This window comes from Manis javanica, chromosome 9 (assembly GCF_040802235.1).
Source record: "Manis javanica isolate MJ-LG chromosome 9, MJ_LKY, whole genome shotgun sequence".
In the NCBI taxonomy this organism is placed as follows: Eukaryota; Metazoa; Chordata; class Mammalia; order Pholidota; family Manidae; genus Manis; species Manis javanica.
In genome coordinates, this window is record NC_133164.1 from 89350122 (window position 1) to 89374584 (window position 24463).

The 24463-nt window shown below is 45.0% G+C and overlaps 1 protein-coding gene across 9 annotated transcripts in view; it reads right to left on the bottom strand.

Moving 5' to 3' along the window:
• Positions 1 to 24463, bottom strand: part of TMEM241 (transmembrane protein 241) — a 110025-nt gene that overhangs the window by 55053 nt on the left and 30509 nt on the right. For 8 of the 9 annotated variants that reach the window (XR_012121182.1, XM_073212894.1, XM_017661414.3 and 5 more), the window contains 8 exons: positions 23479 to 23556; positions 16163 to 16188; positions 14074 to 14125; positions 12583 to 12631; positions 11823 to 11868; positions 10637 to 10672; positions 6617 to 6651; positions 817 to 886 (listed from right to left, as the gene is read on the bottom strand). Coding sequence is in view for 8 of the 9 variants with exons in the window: in XM_073212894.1 (XP_073068995.1) it covers positions 817 to 886; positions 6617 to 6651; positions 10637 to 10672; positions 11823 to 11868; positions 12583 to 12631; positions 14074 to 14125; positions 16163 to 16188; positions 23479 to 23556 (392 nt within the window). In the remaining variant the exon portion in view is untranslated. The remainder of the gene's footprint in view (positions 1 to 816; positions 887 to 6616; positions 6652 to 10636; positions 10673 to 11822; positions 11869 to 12582; positions 12632 to 14073; positions 14126 to 16162; positions 16189 to 23478; positions 23557 to 24463) is intronic. The other variant, XM_073212895.1, reaches the window with a different exon arrangement.

The window sequence follows — 24463 nt, forward strand, 5'->3', positions numbered from 1 at the left end:
AGATGCTTCAGGCTCTGCATATCTTATTTAATACACACTAAGGCCTGTGTAACATACAACTAAGATGCCTTGACCCAAAACCACAAGTTAGCAAGCAGCAAGGCTGGAATTCAACCCAACTACAATCTTGGCACCACATCAGAATACGTGCTTTGAGACTGTCCACAGAAGCCTTTCCATTTCTCAGTGTAATAAAGTCAAGCAAAGTGGGGATGGTGGCAGGAAAGAGGGGTTAGGGTGGGTATGAACTTCTATGTATCTAAATGCATTCTTCTAATTGGTCTACGTCCCTGGATATGTCCCATGGCCAAATACTACTGACCATCTTGCTGTCTAAACATCTCCTAGTCATTGGCCTCCAAAATCTGCTTCTTAAGAGTCTGAGGGTTCAGTCAAGGATTTCTGGAGGTTGCACTTCAGGAACAAGAGAGAAACCAAAGTGGAAGTGGAGAGGGTGAAATTCTAGGCCCAAGTCTGCCCTTGAACTGAATCTGTTTCATCATTTTACATATTGAAGTTCTAGAGAAGACTTGGTTGTAGAGAAAAAAAAGTGGGGGAATCCTAGCTCTCCTGCAAGTTTGAAAACCACTGCCCTGGTGAGGACAGGGGTCTTCCGGCCCAGGCAGCTCCCGGAGCCTGGGGATGTTCCTAACAACCCACTGATGGCCAGGGGCTGCTGCCACACCCGCACCTGCCACCTCCTCCCTCTGGCCGCTCATCTGGATACCTGGCTGTGACCCTGGACTTCAGGAAGCCACAGCTGGTGGTACAGAAACATACAAATTAATAGTAGGACAGTCTGTGAGTTAAGATTACCTGGCACAGCAGCTGCCATGGAATCTGTAGAAATACAGGAACGGGAAGTCCAGAACGCTGAGGAGATCACCTGTGGGGCAGAGCAAGGGTGAAACCATGGCCTGCACATCCCCTGCCCCAGCTGGCTTGTAAACACAAGGCAGGGTTGTTAGCACAGCAGCACTGAGCTGCCCAGCACTGAATTCCCTCTGGCACTCCTTGAGTTTCTGTTATTGGCATTGGCCTACAGTAACAGTCTGATAATAATAAAGCCCATTGAGTGAGAATCTGCCCTGTGCAGGGCCCTATGCTTAAAAGCTTTCTGCACATTACTTCTTTCAATCCTTGTTAACAACTCTCTGAGGTTTTATTACCCCCGTCTTAACTGGAGCTTGAAGAAGTTTAGCCATTTGTCTAAGATTACATTACCCTTGAGCTGGGGGGCCAGAATATGCACCCCAATCACTCCAAATCCTAGGATCTTTCCTCTTCACCAGGCAGTCATCCCTGCCTATGGCTGAGTTAGGACAAAAAGGATCTTTTCAAAGATTCTTCTCTTCTTTTCTGCCTTATATCTAAAATAAAGATTGTGAATGCATGCCACGGACCTCTTTTTTTCATTTTTGTGTTTAATTACTGCACAAATGGCATAGGGGCCAGACTGACTGTGCATACTCATTTTGGCTTAAGGTCCAAAGGGTACATTTATTTCTAGTGAAGTAAGTTCATTCTTTTAGTTCCACTTGGTGCAAGAGGAAATAATCACACATACTGGCTGCTTCCCTCTCTGGAATTTGAACTTAGTCACAAACAATAAGTCAGGAGATTAAAAAAGCAGAAGGCCTTCCAAAAACGTCCAGAGAAAAGGAATTCAGCATTTCCACAGCAGATAGCCTAATTCTTCCAAATCTGGAATTTCTGAGCCTGGTCCAGACCCCTGGCCTTGGTTTTGCAGTTCTGGATGGACTGGCACAAGGGCTGGTCATCCTGACTAGTCACGGCATGGCAGGAGGGTGGTGGAATATACAGGCTAGCTTTCCTTTTCACTATACTTAACAAGGGTGTCAGAACAAAAGATGCAATGGGCTACTATCCCTCTTCAGGGACCTCGATGATTTCAAATATTCAACCATCTGAATTCCTTCCCTAGAGGGCTGTTTTTTTAGTGTGACTATTGTTTTGTTTTGTTTGTGCATATGTGAGTGTTTAACTAAAAGACGAGGTTCTCCTGGGATCTGGTTTTCACGCAGCCTAGTAAGAGGTTAATTCTTGCGCTCTCTGCTTCCACTCCACTGAATACCTCTGTTGTCTACTAAAGACCTATATTGGTGGAGGGGCTTTGTAAACAACACCATGAGGCGCAGACTTCTGGGGCATGAAGAGCACCATTTATTCTGAAGTCCCTTCCCCCACAGAAGTGACAGCTGAGGCAGCCCTGGGCTCCCTAGTCCTAGAGGGTGGCCAGAGTCCCCTGTTCCGGCGGGTGAAGGAACGCCCATAGAGGATTTGCTCTGTCTCTTCGGCAGCTGTTGGATCTTGGCTTTTTCCCAATTTCCCTCTCAGTGGGAGAGCACTGCAGGGCAGTCAGTGTGATGATGAGAACGGCAGAGAGGAGACCAATTAAACTCAGGACCTCAAGATTCCTCAGGCACTGCCTCTGCTCAGAACCCAGTCTCCCATCAGAGACAGATCCAGGGAGGTAGACTGGACTTACGGTGCACTGGCAACCTTTACAGCCCAGTGCAGGCTGTGGATGGGTCTAAAGAGCAGTAGAGTGTCAGAGGTGGAAGGGAGGAAGAGACAGAAAAAAAATCACAGTCCTAGGGAATTTGCCAGTTAGATAATAACTTTCACCCAAATCCTGAAAACTGATGCTATAAATTATTGAGCGAGAACAGCTCACTGTTATCTTTAAGCCATTTCTAAAATCTCTAAACGTCTCACACAGCACTTAGTTGATGTCATGCCTGTTTCTCCTTTAGAACTCTCGAATCCTTCAGAGCAGGGGCTCTAGCTCACTCACCACTTATATCCTCTGTGTCAGGCCATCCTTGACATACAATGAGCACTACTGGACCGAGAGTATCTGAGGGACCCAAACTCCTCTTGCTTTCCCTGGGGAGAATGTCCCCAACACTTCCCAGTTGGCTATGCTGGTCCTTAATTCAAAGTGACCCCAAATGCTTACCCTCTGCTGCTTTCAGTCTGCCTCTTCTTTTACTAAAGTAGAGTTTTTAAACCGAGAGGGTCCACACCAACCTCTAAACAGCAAAGGTTAACAACTGTGCTACAAACAGCCCTAAAGATGTTGCCATGTGTGGCTGGCTGGCTCAACCATAGGAGAACTAAATCTCGGTGCCTAAAAAATGTGTAAAGATGCTCAAAAGACAATGCTTCTGAACCACCTGGTGAGAATGCACAATTTAAGCACACATGAAATGGTTCAGGAGTTGTAAACATGTTTTGTGGCATCAACATGCAGCTTGTGAAATAAAGTCTGAGTTGAGCCTCCACTTTTGTGCTTCACAGCTCAAATTCTGCTGACTCCAAGTGAGGCAGGGGCCCCATTTATCGGAAGGTTAGAGAGCATGAGATGGCCACGGTGAAAAGTGCAGCACAATCTTACATTGCCACATTCACGACTAATTGATATTTGCACATCAAGAACATCGCCTCTCACCACATTTCAGCCCTGAGAGATGGCAGGAAGATAGCAGGTGGGTCAGTGCCGAGAAGCGATTGGTGTGCTTCCTTTATCTCACCCACCAGCAACAGGCATACCAGGTAACAGGGTCACTTCTCAGTCAGGTTCCTCTGGGTCTCCCTGCTCTTCTTGTTTCCTGAAATGCTCTCTTAAACACCACAGCAGAGGGGCCTCATGCAAATATGAAATGAAAACTTTCACACATGGGAAGAGTTTCTCTACTGCTGCTTAAAACAGTCCAAGTGGAAGTAAGTCCCAAGATTCTTAGTCTCTGCATGAATCCTGAAGGTGGAAGATCAGAAGGGGAGGTAGTTTCTACCCACCAAGAAGCAAAACCAGTTCCCAGAGAGGGAAGGTGGCAGGGGCTGTGCCCACAACACGGGGAGCTCTCTACCTGACCTCTGCCACTCTGTCCCAAGGTGCCCCACAGGCTGCAACCCAAGCCATGTCATCTGCAACGACAAGGATGCGTATTCTTCTAGTCACTCGGGAGCAAGCAAGAAGGGCAGTTCTGGTTCTGTCAAAACCACTGTTGAGAGATCTGTATCCACCTGCTAGAATGGCTAACACAGACTAACAACAACAAATGTCAGTGAAGGTGTGGAGCACCTGGAACTCTCATACACTGCTGGGTGGGGCACAAAATAGTACTTTAGAAAACAGACACTTTTGTAAAGAGTTAAACATACATCTCCTCTATAAACCAGAAATTCTACTCCTGGTATTTCTCCAAGAGATATGAAAACACAAGTCCACAACAAGTCTTGTAGAGGAATGTTCATGCAGCTTTACTCACAAGAGCCAAAATCTGGAAACAGCCCAGGTGAGTATCAACAGGTGAAGAGATAAACAAAAGGTGGTAAGTTCATACAGCGGCACACTACTCAGCAATAAAAGGGGGTTGACCAGGGGTACACACAACATGGATGACTTTCTGAACTCTTCGCTGAATGAAAGAACCAGAAACAGAAGAACACTTCCTGTGTGTTTAGATTTATGAGTCCCCAGAATAAACAGAACATACTGATGGTAACAGAAATCAGATCAGTGGTGGCTTTTGGTGGTAGGTGAGGAAGGAGTGACAGAGAAGGGGCATGAGGAAACTTTCTCTAGCGAGAGAAATGCCCTATATCTTGATAAAGGTGTGAGTATCACAGGAGTATGCATTTGTCAAAACTGACCAAGCCGTGACCTTAAGATAATGTGCATTTGATATATAGAAGTTGTATCTCAATTTTTAAATGTTTTAGAAGTACTACCAAATAATTAAAAGTAAAAAATGAAGAGGTGAGAAGAAACCAAAAAGAATAAAGCCCTGCTTTAAAATGTCAGTAATTACAAACAGATCCTTCATAAAACACTACACCTGTGGCCATGACTCTCACTGTGTCTTAACTGGTGCAATTGTGGGGAACAGGAAGATGCTCTCCCTGACCCACGCTCATGCCCTGCGGTGGACATTCTAGGTGGAAAGTGTAATAAGAAAGAGTGAAAAGAATAAAGGGTTGTTTCATCTTAAAAAAAGGCTAGACTACCCTTGCATCCAATGAAGAAGCTAGCCAACTGGGAGGAACTAAAACCACCCAATCAGAACACTTGGACATTTCTGTAGGAAGGATAGTCTCCTTAGGTGTTTTATTTGCTTAAACTTTGTAATCAACCATATACTACTATGAGAAAACACCACCAGGACCCACCAAAGAGTTTAGGGCAATCAACCTGGGTTTATAAAGCTGGCAAAGACTGACTCCCCAGAGCTCTTCTAGATTCTGAGCTACCACCATCTCTCATGTCACATTCAAAGCCAGTCTCATCAGGCTGGCAAAGCCCTTCTCAGAAGCCCAGCTTTCCATACCCAGCCTCTTCAAAGATACCACCTCGGCTACCTGAAAGCTGTAACAAACCGAAGTCGCAGCCAGGAATCCTGCCAGGGATGTGTACCAAGGCTCCCCCTCTGATGAACCCCACAGCCTTCACAGCTCTCTGAACTTCCCCCCACAGGCCTGTCCTCAGGCATTTACCGTGAGATGCCAATGAAGGCATAGGAGCCGAGCATCTGAAGTCCCTTCTTTTTTTTCGAACTTAAAAATGTAATTTAGAGGAAAATTAATCCTTGCAAGTAGCCTTTCCTGGCATAACTGATCTCCAAACAGGTTCTCAAATAACAGAGATTTCTTTTTTTATCCCCTATCCATTTTTAATTGAGATATAATTCACACACTTTAAAATTCACCCTTGTAAGACATACATTCTTTTTAGGGTTCTGGCAGAGTTGTACAATCACCACCACTACCCAATTCTAGAACATTTTCATCGCCTCAAAAAGAAACTGAAGCTTATTTTAAATTACTCTTCTGGCCAGGCTGATCTACAATGTTAAGCTGCTGACCACTTGGTGACTTTTCTCATTTTATAGGCAAGAATACTGAGCTCTTGGGGGCTTGGGGAAATGCTTTATGCAGAACTGGTCAATGACACTAAAGGAGCATGACAAATAAAACATGTATATTCAGACACAGCACACACAGATATTATTTCTTTATCTTTGGCATCAACTTCAAAACCTTTCAAAGTAAAAAACAACAACGGAATAGAGTATAGTGGGCAATTCCTGAATCTGAGACACAACTACAGAGTAACTGAGGCAGCAAGAGTAAAGGTAAGTTTTTAAAACCTGACATCTTTAATCTGCAATTATGGATATTATATGATAACATATGATACAATCTTGAAAAGGATGTTAGGAATAGAGAAAATTTGAACTTTCTCATCAAACCCCTTAGCAACAGAATTGGAGAGCAGCTCTGGATGCATGAAGAAGGAAGTTTAGAAGAGGACAAAGCAAGTTCTAGTTTATTAGGCAGATCATAAACTTGCCTGCATATCCAAGCGTACACCAGATGAAAATGTGGACAACAAAAGTCAAGAAGAGATAAGAATAAGTTCCCAGGCAAAAAAATCCATAATGGATTATTAAGAACAGTTTCAAATAACTGGGCCATTCCTGAAGAGTTTGGCATTCTGGAAGGCAACCACATCTCTTACAAAATGTCTCTGAGACATAACCTGGGCCAGAGCACCAGGCTGAAGGGGCAACATAAACAAAATGACCTTTACCTGTGGGGTGAGATGCAAACGCCAGGAGCACCACACTGAAAAAGAAACAGCAGAGCAGAGTAGTGAAGAAAGCTTCCCCAGCACTCAGAAAACAGCAGATATTTCTACCCATTCTGCTCTGAAATGGTGAAATCTGCCTGAAAGCAAATTATCTGCAATAAATGGTCCCATTCTGCCTAAATCCAACTCCTCAGTGAGAGAGAATTTCTGGAATTGCTTCAGGCTTTGGCAGATGGGTTGATTTACCCTGTGAGGGACCAAGGATCCGTGCCCATCCTCTGAGGTCAGCTATGCTGCTAAGAATTCTCATGCTCACCACATCTACAAAGAGTATTTGTATGCTAGACAAAGCAACTCTCAATTACCAATAAGCTGCACACTAAAAGCTAGCTGTTGACTGTGAGCTGCATCTATTTGTGCCATGAAATTAACTGCAGAGAAGGTAAGTTAAATGTCCAGGAAGCTAACCCACAAAATGAGCCGTCCCATCCATCATATGCCTGGAAACTACCTGGACTGATCTGCAATTGATGCCGAAAAGGAGAAAGAAGTATTCCTCTGATTCAGGCCATATTCATCCTTGGCCTTCTCCCATCTTCCTCTCTGGAAGCTTCTCCCAGCTCCCAGGGTCCATCTATAGTATCTTCAGGCTATCCTAAGCCCACATTCACACCCTTCACATCTCCAAGCCAACCAGGCAGCTCGTCTAGTTAGAGGTTAGGAGTAAAACTTTTTACCCAACTATGGGAGGGAATTTTTTTTTAAGTGTTGGGTGTACTCTGGTTCTCAACTCTGGTTGCACATGAGAATAGCCCAAAATCCTGGCTAGAATCTCTGAGCCTATAGCCCAGGCATCCGTTGTTTTACTTTGTTAGGGCCCCTGGTGGCTCTAAAGTGCACTAGGATTGGGACCCAAGGCGACAAATCTCTAATTGCTGACATTATGGGCAATGTAGCAGAAGACAGCTTTGAATGGGGAAGCCACTTAGCTGGTCAGTGCTGCCCTGCCCTGCTCCTGGGTTATCTCCCTATACCATTTGTTTTCCTTAAGCTCTTCCTTTGCTCTACCTTTAAAGTGCAGGTTCCCTGATGGTTCAGAGGAGCATCATGGGAAGAGGCTGGAGGAGAGGAGGGTCAGGAGAAAGGTAATGGAGAATAGCCATGTGAACAGTTGTTCAGAAATTGTAGATTAGTAAGACAGGGTTGACATGTAGCTGTAAAAATATACGTGAGACCAGAGACCTTCTGTCCTTTGCTTCCCATCTCTCCTTTCTATGGAAAACATATCCTGTAAGTACTGCATTATTTTAGCTCCCTGGGCCCCCTTTTGTTTGAACTTCAGCAGCAGAAGTTACTGCTCCTATGGCAGGATATGAAGAGCGTTCTTCCATCCCAAAATATCTCTCAGGCCTTGCTAAGGTACTCAAAAATTCCATCATTGGAATCACCTGGGAAGGGAGACCCTAAAATAAAATATTACAGAGTAAATATAAGAAGAAATAATTAAACAAAAGAGTTGGTTTCTAATTCCTATTTGAATTTTGCAACTATAGTGTCACACCACTAATTCCTACACTGTGACCTCCTGGTGGACAAGAGCCATATTTTATTTATCTTTGGATCTCAAGTGCCTATAGCAAGGCCAGAGAGATAGCAGGTGCTCCATACGTTTTCTGCATTGCAATTAATCACCTGTAGACATATTTCTGGCAGAATATGCTTGAAGAGAAATGCAACCTGAAGCCCCCTGGACTTCTAAGATTATATATTACATGTAAACTCTAATGAAGAAATCACACTATTATAAAAAGCATCTCATGCCAGATAAACTGCAGACTTCTAAAACTCATTCATCAAATATTTATTGAGTGCCTAGTAAGTTCTAGGTACTGTTCCAGTTTGGGGATAAAGCAGTGAACAAAACAGAAAACATTCTCGGAAATAAAATGGGGACATATGATAAAAAATAGAATCTCCATAGGCTAAACTCCAGTACATTTTTCTGTTTCACAAAGTCATACCCCAGAGAGAATATTCCCTTTCTCTCTCTGTCTCTGTCTCTCTCACACACAATTTCATCTGTCAGATAAGGAGGTGGAGTATGAACAGGGAACATCACGGTAACTTTCTATTTAAGAGATAAGGAGAGACTAGTGTCTACTCCTATTAAAAAGAAATGGTGCTAGGCATATATCCCATATTTATTCCTTACAAATTACCTAAATTTCTCAAAATGCTGGTCAAAGCAAACTCTAAATTACCAATTTTAGACATCCTATTCATTTTCAGCCCTAAAAACATCCTCCTCCTTATTTCTTCTTCACCCTTTCTCATCTACCGTGGGCCTTAGACCTTAGACCTCTTATTTATAAGAGAAACACCTAAAAGTCAGAGTCAGGGAGCAAGTATATCCTCAAGAAAATAGGAGTATGTACCAAGTAGAGAACCATTCACCTGCTGGCCTTTCGCAAATAAGGGGAAGATGCAAGTACTTTTTGGCCCCGGCAGGCGGAGCTCCGGCTGGCACTGTGCATCTCCAGGTGCTGATGCCCTCGGTGTCCAGAGCCCAGGGGAAATCAAATACTGGCCCTCATTCTGATTCACACATCACCATCACTTGTACCAAAGAACCTCAGAAATAGAACTGTGGCTTCAGTGGGGTGTGTGGGAGGCCCAGCCAGGAAGCCCCGAGCACCAGGCTTCCCTGCAGGGATGGCCTCCCACAGGGGAAAGAGCCAGGTGGGCAGGAGAACCTGCTGGGGATCACAGAGGCTCATTTTTCCACTCCCTTATTCCTTAATTACTCAAGTGGGCAACATGTTTTGTGGAGGTAAACAACTGCCTGAAGTAGTCCAAAGCCACAGAAACATTTTGAACACCAAGAGCCTTCTGCGTTTTCAGAAAAGTCTCAAAAAGGCAGCTGGTAGGCCTGGGCAGTGTGGAACCAGTGATTTTCAGCTGAGTACAAAAGAGGCTCACAGCCATGCTGGGAGTGAATCCTTTCAAAAAGCCATTTTAATAAATACTAAGATATTTATGAGCTTTATCTGCCAATGGAGAATGCAGCTCATATTGAACATTTTAAGCCAAGTAACTTCCTGCAGAAATCAGCATGACCAAATGCTGAGAGGCACAGCTCCGACCTTGGTCCTCCGGACTGAATGTTGCCACATTCGGGAAATGGGCTCCTGACAGCATGCGTCACGCTGCTTCTCAGTTAGGTCCTGCAGTGCACAGTCCGAATGCTCCCCAGCTTTTCTCTTTAGTAGACAGAACCTTATTCCTTGGTTAGTTTAGGGCAAGGGTACAAATGGAAGTCCATATACCATATTTGAATGTTATAAATCAAGTCTCAAACTTCACCCTGCTTTAATAAACATACCTTCAAAACAACCTGTAAGTCCAGATTAAAGTCTAGAATTTATGGAGTCCTTGGAGCTTCATGTCAGAATGGTGGCTTGGAGAGATCCAGCCTCAGGCTCCCAGCTCCCAATGTGCCCCTTCTCTTTCTATCCCTTCTTCCATCCTGCACACTGGGGCTTCATATAGTTGTGTGTGGACACCTCAGTGTGCAAGGCCTTCCTTCATCCACATGCCCCCTACTAACAGCCTTTTTTGTATCACTGCTTGGGTCTAGGAATCAGTTGGAAAAACAGGCCCAGGGAGGCCTCGGAATCCAGCTGAGGACCATTTGAGTAGGGAATTCCAGGGGCCCTGCTAGAAGAGAGGGGGTGTGCTCTGGAAAGAAACGTCCCCTTAGCCTTGCAGACCCCACATTCTATAGGGGACAGGCACGGCCCTCTGAGGCTTCGGGCTGGACAAGGCCCCTCTTATCTGGCCTAAGGGCAGCACTACTATTTGGTTTCCTCAACTTCCGATCATCTCACGAATTATTTAGCTTGCCTTCCTGGCAGGCACACTGGCTCGGCACTCCCTGATCAAAATATTGTTGGGAAAATAAAAACCCATTAGCTTTAGAAAGATATGACTTGTTCTTTGAAAATGTAAATAATACTTTACCTGAATATATAGTTTAAGTACTGCTGGTCAATGTCGCTAAGAAATTAGGAAAAAAAAGAAAGAAAAACCTGAAATAATAGAAGTATTTTACATACACAAAATAGCCATTATCATCTATTAATAAATCTATGTGTAAGTTATTGCATTTATAAATTATCAACAAATAGTGTGAAGAGAATTTTATATTCAAAACTAGTTCCTAGCTCATTTTTAAGAATATGTCCTCCTATCTCACATTTTTCCACTTGAGGTGAGTTATTTCCTATGTGTACATCTGCCATTTAGAAGGAATGTCAGTTCTCTCAGGCCACTGGACTGGTTTGTAGGGCTGCCATATTCGACAAGTCAATGTACAGGACACCCAAATAAATCTGAATTTCAAATAAAGAATAATGTTTTAGTATAAGTATGTTCCAAATATTGCACGGGACATACTTTTACAAAAAAAAAAATTACTCACTACTTACCTGAAATCCAAACTTAACTGAGCATCCTGTATTTTTCCAGGCAACTGTACTGGCTCCTTGCTGCATAAAGACTTTATTAAAAGAACAAAAGGTGCTCTAGAGACTGAGTCACACCCTCAGATTGTTAACCTCTGAGGAATCCTTCCCTTCAGACCTTTCCTCTTCAGGCCTCAGGCGGGCTCCAAAACCTAGAGGCCAGCCGGCCAGTCTAGAGGCTCTGACCTCATGGTTCCAGCCCAACTGAGCTCTGAATTCTCCTCTTTTTCATTTACATTTGCCAAGGCCAGTCCATTGAATGCCCACAACAATGGCCTCATTTTACCCCACAACAGAGCTAGTAGTGACTGACTTCTGGGTCTAAACCAAGTCAAGTGAGCAAGGCACTGGGGGAAGAAGAAAAAAGAGTTGGCCTCTGAGCTGGAGGAAGTAAACCGGGGCCCAGAGCATATGGTCACGTAATTTTTGTAAAAATGTCATCTGAATGGCTGTCTCTGAAGGAGAAATAGTCTTCCCTGATCTTTGCACATTGCTGACAGCTGATATGATTCAGGTAGGAGGAGGCCTGGCCTGGAATGGCCCGAGAGCAAGAGAAATGGCCCCGGAGGCCCAGGCTGCTGCCCTCACTACAACCCAGAAGTGCAGTCTAGGGCCAAACGATACCATGATTTTCACCTCTTGCCTTTAACCAAACAGCAACTCACCAAACTTTCAAAGTTTACCTTAACGCATTAGGCTTCTGAGACTTCTGTAGTATTTTATAAGCCCCTGAAAATGAAGCAGTATGTGTTACTGGTACAGGGCATCCTATGCAAAACACACATGGAGAAGGGTCCCTCTTCCCTATGAGAGTCATCCACAGCCAACTGGGGGAGACCACCACCACTCCAGAGGGTTTCAAGGAGTGCTCGGCCCAGAGGCTGTGATCAACAGATGGATAGAATTCACAGGAAACTTCTGGTTTCCTTTGCATGGTGTGCAGGAGAAAGAGCAAGACCACTGGATTTCTGAACTGCGTGCAACAAAGGCAGGGCACGGTCTTCCCTCTGTCAGACTACAGACCGGAAACACTGAATATACAATTTGAAATAAAGTCCAATGGTGCTTTTATTTTGCCCACTTACATTTTGGGGGCTAAACTGCTGAAAGAGAGTGCTTTTGGCACAAACTTCTGGGTCTCTTCCCACCATTTTTAGGAAGACCAATCAGCATCCCAAAAGTGGACCCAAGCAAAGCAGGACCTCGGCCACGCTGAGTTAGGGAATGTTCGTCAGGAAAAAGAGGAGACTATCCTGGAGATGGAAACATTTGAGGAAAACCCCAAAACAGGAAAATCAAGCCAGAAAACACCCATTTAATTTTTACCTTGACACCTTGTATTTAATCTTCCTGCTGTTCAGGGTCACTAAAAAGTTTTTGGGTATACAATTAGGTCTAAACAATAAGCTCAAATACTTAAGTAAGCATTCTTTTAAAACTTACCCACACAGAATACATGAATTACAGCCCAGAAATATCCATCTGGATCAAACTGCAACACAGGATTTTAAAAAATGGCAGTAAGTACAGACAAGCAGGATTCAGAGTGGCGAACAGAAACCCTAAATGTCAGTGCACAGTTCCAGGCAATGATGCCCAGACAGGGCTCCTGAGACCTTGGGCCAGGCCCTCCTCAGTGCTCACCCAGTTGCCTCTGACATTTTCCTAACAGGGCTCCCTGCCTCCAGCACCCCTGCCCATTCTCCACACTGCCACCAAGTTGCATCTCTAAAAGGCTAATCCAAGCATGTCACCTACTGCTTAGAACCATTCAACAGTTCCCTAGTGATGCCAGGATAAAATGCAAACTCATGACACCCCAGGATTTCTATGACAAGCCCTTGCCCACCCCTCCAGTCCCATCAGCTGCCCCCTTTCCAGAGAAAGAGAATTTACTTCCTGCAAACATGCATGCTTCCCTACCAGCTCAAAATTCTAGAAGGGCAGGAATCTGCACAGGAACACACGTGGTAGGTATTCAATAAAGTTAAATTGCAGAGTAATCAGGATGCCTGCGAGACTTTGCCCACACCTGTTTCCTTCTGGCCAGCTCTTCAGCCTTCAAGATGTAGGTCCAGTAAGCAAAGTCTGGCTCCAGCATCAGGAAGAGCTGGGTTAAATTCTAAAATCCCCACTTACTCATTAGCTGGTGACCTTTTCAGCCTCATTATTCTTTAGCCATGAAATGGAGATAATAATAGTCCCTTCCCTTGTGGGACTCTTGTGAGATTTGAAATAAAGTCAGCACACAAGCCCTGGCACAGAGCCTGGCACACAGCAGGCTCCCAGCAATCATTAGCTAGTCCTACTTCCCAAGTCCCCCAGTCTTCGGAGCTGCCTCCCAGCATCCCCTTCTCCCTGGGCAGAGTCCTGGCCCCCCTGTGTTCTCATTATCTGCTTATCGTCTGTCTCCTCCCCTGACTAGACTCTGACTTATGCCCGGATGAGGGCAATTCTTTGTGCTCCCAGAGACTGGCTCAGTGCCTGACACTTGATGGGGACTGAATAATTGCTGCGGGAGAAAAGAGAGCAGATCCAGTAGTAAGAGGACTGCTGGGGGTGGGGGTGGGTCCTTGGAGCCTAATCAAGAACAACTCAGTCGAGTGAAGCAAAAGCTCCTCTGTAGATCAGGTATGAGAGGGAAAAAGCCTCTTCGCCTCAATGTGTAAGGCTGCGGCCTCTTGGGCGCTGGCTTGCAGGTTCTCCAAGCACCCACATGGCACCCAGAGGCAGAGCTCCACCACCCCGCCGCAGCCCTGGGAGAAGGCAGAGGCCCGAAGGAGGGCGTTGGCCCAGCCCAAAGGTACCCAGCTGAAAGCCTGTAAATGCTCAGGTTACTCTGATACTAAAGGAAGGACTAGGCAATTCTGCTCAGACATGCAGGCTTTGGAGAGTAAAAAGTCCTTGGAAGGCAAATGAGTTACCTGTACGTACCTGGGGGTCGTTAAAGGGAAGGCATCCTGCCGCGGCCAGGAGCAAAAGGGCGCTGTGGAGAGGGAGACAGAACATACAGCTTCACTTTTCAACATCAAAGGGCTTCCCAGAGAGCGTGGAAGCTTTAGCTGGAGCGTAGATAAGGCAAAGCTCCTGTGAGACCGAGCCCAGATCCCCATCATCCTCTGAGAACCCTTCCACCTATGTGGTTTCCAATTATGTGCTCCGCTGGTAACCAGACAGTCCCTTCCCCGCTGCTCGGCTAGCCATTTTCGCACAGACAGGCATTTGCAGGACATCTGCAGAACCACAGCTGGCTCACTTGAGAAAAACACTGTCTGTGAAATGTACAATAAAAAGAGATTTTTAAAAGTACAGATACCCAAAAAGTATACCAGTGGGATGTTGGGCAATCGGACTACAATTATGCCACCTCCGGAAAACATAATACCACAGAGAGCACTGGAGGGTATGGAGAAGACATGACATCTGTGGGGAAAAGATTACTATAAAAGACAATATTGGGGTGACTGGCCAAATTTGAACACAGAGTCAATATTAAGACAATAATAGTATTGAGTAAGATGTTGATTTTGTAAATTTAATAATTGCACTGTGGTTTATACAAGAGATTGTTATTTTTCAGATTTAAACTTTAAAGTATTTAGGTTTTATGATCTCTGCACTTATTCTCCAATGGTTCAGAAAAAAAAAAGAGTAAGAACAATTATATATATCCTTACATATTATATGTGATAATATATGTATAGGTATACATATGGAAAGAGAAAGCCAATGGAAAAAACAATTACCAGTGGGTGAACCTAGGTGAGAGGTAGATGGGAGCTCATTGTACTATGTTCTCATGGCCTCGGGCAGGTCAGGATGATATGGGACATCTTGAGGCACCAGAAGCTTCTCCAGTCCAACCCGCCCGATGCCTTTAGCCTCCCCAGCTTTCAAGGCACACATATAAATGGCCACCAGAAGACTCCAAAACACCAGACTGCCCAGTGACTCAGACACAGGGAGGTTGTCAGGAAGGGTTTCTGGGGCTGCATAGGAACAGGCAGGTTTTAGGTGTGAGCAGAGGAGAATTCAAATAGGTTTGGTGTCTGCCTACAATGGAAGACATTATAGGACGTAGGATGCTTCCCCATCCACAGGCCATGAGTGGTAGAGACTCCCCAAACAGGCCACCCCTTGGGGCTATGGAGAGATGGGGAACAGCCAGCTGTGAGACCTGGCTTCCCACCACACTTGGCCTTGGGTGCTACTTGACTTATCAGGCATTAGTGGGTTGTGATGCCTCTCTTTAACACCTGCTGATCTTTAAAACAAGAGGATGAATCCTGATGTTGTTGTTTTTGTGTTTGTCTTTTCCAAGTAGCAGTCTATAATAAAGGCAAAGAAAGAGACTGGATGGAGCCCAGACATAGTTGAAACAAAAAGTCCTAAATCCACATTTCAAAGCATCTCTGTTAGTTTTGCATCTGCAGGACTGAGCTTCACAGCTGCTGCAGAAGAGGCAGGAAGCAGTCAGAGAACCAGGCATGCAGACCCAAATTCGCACATGGCAGTGGTGGGGAAAGGGGACAGGGACCTTACTGAGAGTCCAGTCCAGTTCAGGTTTCAGCTGAGGAAACTGAGGCATGGAGGGTTATGAAACCTGCCCATACACACTTTGCTGTGGACCACGACCACACTCAGATTCCCAGACTCAAAGGCCAGTGCTTTTCCCAACATGGGAAATCTTAAGAACCCAATAAACTGCAAACATTACTTTTAAAATGTTAGGTCATTTCCATGTTTTCCATTTTCATTCTCCACCAGTATTGCACAATTCCTAGTGAAGGCCCGGGCACCAGTGGCTGAAATCTACTGCAGGTTGTTTTCCCCTTAGCAGTAAAATATTTCAGAAAAAGGGAAAGAATAAATTTTAGAATGAGACACAAAATAGGGATATATAAGTATTTAAAACAAATTCCTCTGTCAGCTCTCAAATATGAATCTTAACAGTTATCATCAAAGTTCAAAATCAGGTTAAATCTCTATTTACTGGTTTGTGGTTTAAAAAGAAAAAACTTACCTACAGATCTTTGCAGGAGAAGTTTTCTGTATAAAAACAAGGAGACTTATAATTAGTCCTTAAAAACTCCTTTTTTCCCCTCCTTAAAAGAAAACACTTAGATCAAGAGGCAAACAGACTATGAGCACAGTTACTGGGGGCTTAACAGCTTGCTACACTTTAGTATTTATTGAGGCTTTTCCTGCTTGAACCAAATGAAGGATGACTCAGAGGTGCAGAGTTGATTCCCTGGGGCACAGCACACTGGATATGCAGTTTACCATTCTCACCATCAGAACAACATTTACTCACAAAAACACAAAATGTCACTGGGGTGAAGCCTTCAAATATCTTACACACCGAGAAGAGGAGAGAGAGAGACAGACAGACAGACAGACATTGGTGTAACCGGAGTAAGAAAAGAAATTAAGCTCTTGTTCAACTTAGATTACAATCTCTCCCTTCAAGTTTTCTTCTCTTAATCCATCTCTGAAGTTGAAGTGCCATACATTCTTTGGTATGATGCATAAAGGAAGAAACAGAAAAAAGGAGAAGGGACATTTGATTCCACCCTCAGAGAGAAGAAAGAAAGGGGCAGACTGGGGAAATCAAAACTGGGCATTTGCAGCTGTCTGAAATGTAAGGGAATTGGTCTTTTGAACTCAGGGAAAAAGTTCTAGCAGGGAGAAGCATGATTTTTCTATATTTGACGGGGGAAATGGGCAGCTAGAATAACAGATTAATTCTGGACATTTCAAAAGGATTCTTTTGCTAGCTGAGGGTAAACTACAATTTTTTGACTCCAGATAAAGTATGAAGTATAAACATACTGTTTAAAAGAGAAGTGCTCAAATGGGTAAGATTCCTCAAGGGAGGAAAACCTAAGATAGGCACAGTTGCAGGGGAGCCATCAGGTGAGAAATTGGGGATCAACAGAGGTGAGGCTTAGAACCTCCCCTCCCCTCCCACGGTTTTGAGAGAAATCTTCTGCATCCGTGGATGTTTTGTTGCCCTTGTCTAGCTTGGATTAATACTTAGTCTATAGGCACAGACCTGATCATCTACATTTGCCCTCTTACAGCACTAAATTATGTTTTCTACCTTTATCTTGCATCTACCTACCACTTCAGCATTTTATTAAAAAAAAAATATGGGAGAAATGTGGGATTCACATATAAATCAAGTATAAAAATCAAATGGATAATCATATCTGACTTGATTGTTCATAGTTCATGACGTGTGATCAAAACTGAAAGTTTCTGTGATATGACTGCCCTTGCACTGTTCACCATGTAAGAACTTATTCACTATGTAAGAACTTGTTCGCCATGTAAGAACTTGTTCGTTATGCTTCAGAAGATTGGAGACTGTTGAGAATTAGGCTTGGGGTTGATTAATGATTGTGCATTGAGTCCCCTATACAGAATTTTATTGTTAACAACCATTTGATCAATAAATATGAGAGATGCCCTCTCAAAAAAAAAAAAAAAAGAAGTGCTCAAAAGATACAAACTTCCAGCTACAAAATAATTAAGTCCTGGGGATGTAACTTATAAAACATGGTGACTATAGTTGGTTACACTGCATTGTATATTTGAAAGTTGTTAAAGAGAGTAGATCTTCAAAGTACTCATTACACACACACACACAGAAATTTGTAATTACGTGTGGTGATGGATGTTAACTAGACTTTTGCAGTGATCATTTCACAATATATATATAAATATCGAATCATAATTTTGTACCCCTGAAACTAATACGATCTTATATGGCAATTATACCTCAATTTTTAAAAAGTGAAGCACTGACAAGAGAAACTTGTGGTTTGCTGAGGAGACTATCTCAACTTTTCATGTATTACTAAATAATCCAGTTTGCATTGTTATAATAAACAGATTATGTCTGTGTACAAAGCAGTGGCTTGGATCTTTATATCTTTTAATCTCTTATCCTGTGGACCTCCCCTCAGGAGAGTACAGAGGCGATGCCAACTGTGACTCCACTGCCACCTGGTGGGGACACTTATACCTTCAAAAAGGATGACACACTCAAAGGTGACCTCGCCCACCACAGCTGGATACCTGCCACCACCATGGGGAAATGTGTTACTAAAAGATTCTGAGCTAAATATAGCCAACATCTCAACAGTTTGGTGCAAGAGTAGGAATGGAGGGGACTGAGATGAAAGGGATGTTCCAACTCGTGTGAGGAACAGGTTTCCCCACAGCTGTCTGGGGGCTTCTGTTTCAGGGCAGCGAACCATCCCAGGGCCTGAGGAGCTCACCCAGCCCCCAGAGGAGAGAATCCTGTTTTATCTTAAACTCCTCTACTCAAGGAGCCCAGAACCTGAGCCACAGAGAGGGAAAATAAGCAATAAATTCATTACTGAACTCTATTCCCCCAGGGATCGAAAACACCTGCAGAGTGAACGTCAGGCCATCACCGGCCCAGGCCCCTCAGTCCCATAGCCACCCAGTAATAAGTCTAATGACCTCTCAGTGCTCTGAATGGGTCAGTTCACCTCTCAAAAGCCATGCTGCCAAAAATAACACTAAAAGCTGATGTTGCTCTGGGTTAGCTAGCTCACTCTGAGGGCCGCCTATACCACACCGGTGCTATTCTAAGTGCTCTACACGTACTGATTCATTTCATTACGGGTTAATTAAGTCTTCGGTTATACGCTACGATGAGGACACTAAGGCACTGGGAAATGAGCTAAGCTGTCCAAGGTCACAGGGTTTGCGCGAAGGAAATCTAGCTCCAGAGCCTGACCTTTTATGATGCCCTTCTGCCACAGCTAGCCTGCCAGTCCTGCAATGAGACCTCTTCAGGCCACTAGTCTTCATTTGCTGCTCCCTCTGCCTGCCTGGAGTGCCCTTTCTCCCACCCACCTAGAAAATTCCTATGCATCTGTGTTTCTGGGTTCAAATCTAGCCTGACCTTTCCAAGCAGGCTTTACGGGTGGTCACCCTGGTCTACCCACACCCCTGTTCTTGCCCATATGTCATCCTTTGGGCACCAGACAACATGTTTACAACCTGAATTTTGCAAGAGTGGTAAACCTGTCCTCTCTATCTCTGTAGCTGTAGGTCTAGCAAGATGTTTGATATATGGTATATACTTAATATGTGTTGAACAAATCAATGAATATCAGTATTCTAATGTGAAACTGTGATAAATCTATCTGCAAGGTAGTGAGACTAATTCCACAAGCCACACATTACCTTGTAGTCGAACTGCACGTGTGTTTATGCATGCATACACCAAGGACAGGTTGTGGATGGTGACAATGAACCACAGCTCCAGACAGAGGTTATTCTCATCGTCTAGGAACGGGGTCATGAGGAAGCCAACTTTACTCTCCAAAGTTGGTTCTTGTGAAACCTGATATACTGGACACAAGAGCTCTCATTGCGAGCCACAAGCGAAGCCTGAGAGATGGCGTGTGACTGTGTCCCTCACAATATCTGGCCACTTAGGCAATGCTCTAGGCTGAATGACCAGGAATATAAATCATACTGAAAACATATCACAGCAATCTTTACCACAGAGCAGATGTTGATGCCAAACTACTAGAAACCACCTACAAGTCTACAAATAGGGACCGGCCGACACAGCATACTCCATGTGGAGTGGAATGAGGACATAAATAGGGATTTCTGACAAGTCGATCAATGGAAAAAACTGGATGCATTTTATGACTTGTGTAAGTGTGTCTACACATGTGCATAGAAAGAAAGCCTGAAAGAATAGTTTTCTTAGATCACAGTTGGTTTCGGGGATTTTTTCCTCTGTACTTTCTACAACTTTACATTCATTAAAGAGAGGTTTTTTAAAAATAACTAAATAGATACGTAATCCACCCAGCTGTTCCTTAATTTGCCCTGACAAGAAATGATGTTGCTCTGTGTTAGTGATGAAATGGAATGGAAGATTCAAAATATTTTGGTGTCCATCCTGTTCCTTCCAAAGACAGGCCCTCTTGGCTTGATGGAAAAATCCCTGAGGACTCTCCAGCCTCCTGTCCTATATGCTCACCCTCATCTGTCTCATCAGGAAGCAATGCCCCATGGGATGCCTGGATATCATCCCTTAACCAGGTAAATCTTAATCTTCATTTTTTTAATTCACAGAAAAAGTATCTATTTTGTGAATCAGAAGCCATTTTTGAATTTGAGTGGCTTCAGCCAGTCTCCCAAATCTGAGCTGCTCTTGGTGAGATTCTGAACCTAAAACTAGTGACTAGTTAGTGAATATTCAGCTGGGCAGCATTTCTGGGGCTGAGCCCTGGGGCCACAACCACGTGGTCCCTACAATGAGAGGGCTCCGGGCAAGCAGTCGGAGACACAGAGAAAAAACTCTTGTACTTCACTTAACTTAGGATGCCACTGATTACAGAGTTTCCTTTCTTTTATAGACTACTAAGAGAGAGAAAATTAGACCAGGGCACAGCACTGATTATAAAAGCATTTCAGTTTCAGAAGCAAAAATTTTTTAATGTGAAGAAAAAGCAGCACATGTTAGAAGTGATGACATACAGAAATCGCAATGTGGTGTGAGAAGTAAAATGACAGAGGAAGGTGGAGGTGCGGGGAAGGCTCCAACTGCATGTAGATCAGCCTACAGTACTGAGAGTCTCGCTGGGGTCACCACAGTGCCCCTTTTCGTGTCCTGAAATCCTTTCTTCTCTGCAGTCAGATGCTGTGAACCTGATCAGCCTCCCTGGCCATGGCCTCCCGCTGCACCCAGCATAAATTCCAGCTCCTGGCTAGCTCCGCCACTGAGGCTCCTCCCCAGCCTCCAGCCTCATCCTGAGCCCTCCACTTTCTTACCAAGCTCCAGCCACACTGGCCCCCAAGTGACCTTCCCACATCTGGTCCTTTGCACCTGCTGTTTTCTCTTCCTGGGTACCTCCCCTGGACCCCATCCCTACTTGACCAGGTCTAACTCCTGCTTGACCTTTCAAGGTCTGTATTTAAATGTCACTTCCCCAGAGTGGCCTCTCTGGCCAACAATCCAGCAAGTGGGTCTCATGATTTGTTTAGTGTCTATCTCCCCTTCCCAGCTGATGGTTCATAAGAGCAGTGACCATGCCTCTTGCTCACTACCTTACACCCAGGGCCTCGCACAGGGGTGCATAAGCAGGTTCAAAGATAGTCACAGAGTGAATGGCGTGTTTAAGAGGGCTGCTGACAAATCAGAGGAGAACAACAGGACATGGCCTAAGAAAAGCGAAACATTTGGCTGTGGATGGAATTCCTAAAACCCAAGAGGTGGATGGGCCCAGGGGTGAAGGGTTTTGCATGCCCCATGCAAGTCATGGCAGTCCCTGCAGGGCTGTATACGGGGGACATGATCTGATCTGTGTTTTAGAAAGGCCACTCAGGTGCACTGTGGAAGGAGGTAATGGGGGAAGAGGCAGAGGCAGGGAAACCAGCCAGGCACTGCATACATCTGGGTGGCTTGGTGCCCCCCAGCCTTTGCCAGGTTATGGCACATCCAAAAAACAACGATCATCTAAAGCCAGGACTGCTCACTCCAGATCCTACCTGGCTTCACTGAGGGCTCAGGAGATCAGGATCTCAACCCTCAGTTCCTAGACAGGCAGATGAGGCCCTGAGCTAAGGTGGCAGCAGCTGGGAATGGAGAGGAGGGGACAGATTCAGAAAGAGACAGCTATGAGGTGCAGGAGACCAAGGAGCCTAGGGGACCCCTACATCTCTGACTTGAGTGGTGATGACCAGCAGTGGGATTCACAGGTGAAAAGCAAGTTAGGGAAAGAGAGCAGTTCCATTCGATCCCTTTGCATTTCAGATGCTGGGAAACAGCCAGCTGAGATCTGTAGGCCAGCTGATCAGGGACCTAAGCTCTAGAGAGACCTGGGCTGGACATGGGAGCTCAGGAGCCCCCAGGGAACTGAAGGTGGCTGGTGCCGTGGGTGTGAATGTGACTGTCCAGAAAGTCTGTGGCTTGGAACAGAAGGCTCCTGAGGCAGAGCCCTAGGAGAGCCTGAGGGGCAGACCTAAGACGAAAGACAGGTGCTGTGAAGGAAGAGCAGACGTGGAAGACAAGCAGCAGACACAGGAAATGAAGGTCAAGGGACCAAAAGATTCAAGAATAGGGCATGGGGTGATGAATGGTGTGAAAAGTCAGCTGAGTCCCATAAATGAAGCCATCGGAGACCTCAGCCATGACAACTTCAGGGTAATGGGGGCAGGGAGAGGCAGGGGCAGGAGTGGATGGAAGGTGAGAGGGACATGAGGCCATGGACAGCACTGGCCTGACCCTCTCTCTTAGGAGCCATGGCGGGAAGGGCAAGGTGCGATGAGGCAGAGGGGGAAGGCACAGGGACCAGGCAGCAGGCTGGCTTTCCTGTCGGCGATGGTTTTATAAGCACAGCCTTCAGAGCTGGGTTAATATGAGGGGATTGCCCAAGGCCTGCTCCATCCTTGGTGGACAGAGAACACTGAGCGTGTTTGTGGGCTGAGGGAAGTAAGCCGGCAGAGGGAAGGGGGTCCACCCAGGATAGAGGAGGGTGGGAGCTCAAGCGGGATGGCAGAGGTACACAGGCATGCAGAGGGCCACTGGTGGGGGGCACACCCATCTCTCTCCCATACCTGCCTGTAGAAAGCATGCTGCCTGAATGGCTGGCTAGACTCCCTTTAGTTAAAAGTACCAAAATACTGATACGAAAGCATTTCAAATGGACAAATGTTAAAAAAAGGAACTCCCAGAAGAGGGACCAAATTAAAACCACTAATAACATTAACATAGCTAACATGCCCAGTGCCCCTACTACGTGCCAGAAACTGTTGGGAGCACTTAGCAGGTGTGTCACCTTGCATCCCCCCAACAACTCTATGAGCTGCGTGTGGTCACTATCCCCTTTGCACAGACGGAAAGCAGAAGGGGTGAAGAAACTTGCTCTGGCTGGTGGGAGGCAGAGTGGGGACTGGGGAAAAAGGACATTTCCCCAGGCGGGTGAGGGCTCCCAGCAGCTTGTGACGCTCAGCCAAGCTTTTCCACGTGGCTCAGGGATTAGCTGTGGGTGGGAATGGTCCCCCCACCAGGCCCACAATGAATTTCTCCTTGTATCCCAAGGCCCTGGCTCAGCCCTGGCCGGGCGTTGAGTTCGTTCAGATCAACAAGCATTCCCACATATGTTCAGTGAACCGAAGAAATGTCAAAGCCACAATCCTTGAAATTAGTGACCACAGTCAGGCAGTCTTAACTGGGAACAGATGGCAGGAAAAGGTAGACACTAATTTTGTCCATTAAAAAAAAAGGTGCCTCTTTGAAGTAAGGGAAATGAAACCAACATTTTGCATGATCTTTACCTCTTTCTGAAAACACTTCTGGTGCCCACAGATGATAACTTCAGCTACATTGTGCAAAGTGAGAAACACAGGAATGACCTGAAAGAAAATGGAATAAGCATGAAAATATTTTACTGGCTCTCATAATTATGTAATACTTGATTTCTACTTAAAAATAAATATCTGTGGGAATTTCTGGCATTTACATATATAATGCTGTCTGGCAAAAGCTCTCCTGCCTGGACTAGTGCTCTCTGTTGTTGCATTATTCTTGGTAAGGTAGAAGGAGAGGCTCCCCTCCTACGGATATTCTCAACACGAATTTATTAAGCACCTACTGTGTGTCAGGCACCATGGCAGGTGCAGGGGACACATCCCAAGAACAAGGTGGACACATGATAGGAAGATCCCTATCAAGGGAACAGCTATGATGCAGAGCACAGGAAGGCGCACCTAACCCAGTGTGTGGAAAGAAGCCTTCGTGGAGGAAGTGAAGTCCAGCATCTAAAGGAGAACTGAGTGGTGAGCTAGAGTGAGCCAAACAAGAGGAGGGGCAGAGTGCCGCAGGCAGAGGAACACTCAGCAGCCCAGAGGAGAGGGGGACCCACTGCTCAGGCACCTGGCAGGGGTTCAGCATAGTGAATGTAAGGTGGAAGGGAGAAGGTGGGAAGAGGAAGGTGGAGAGGTAATCATGGGCCATGTCAGGGAAAAGGACCTTGCTGAGGACTTTAGAAGCTGCTAGGAGTTTCAAAGCAGACAATAACATGTTTGCTTGGCTTGTTTCAACTTGAACTGTTTTGTTTCCTTTTGAAATTCTTGCCTTATATTTTTCTTGCCTTTTTAACATTCTCTACTCTTATCTTTCATTGAAAGTTCAATTCAAACAGCTTTTTCCTTTTAAAATCATACTTTAACTTTCTAATTTTTCATTTGTCTTTTGTGTTTCATTTTATACCTCTTACATTTTTATATTTTGAATTATTTTATGTGTTTTACAATTATTAAA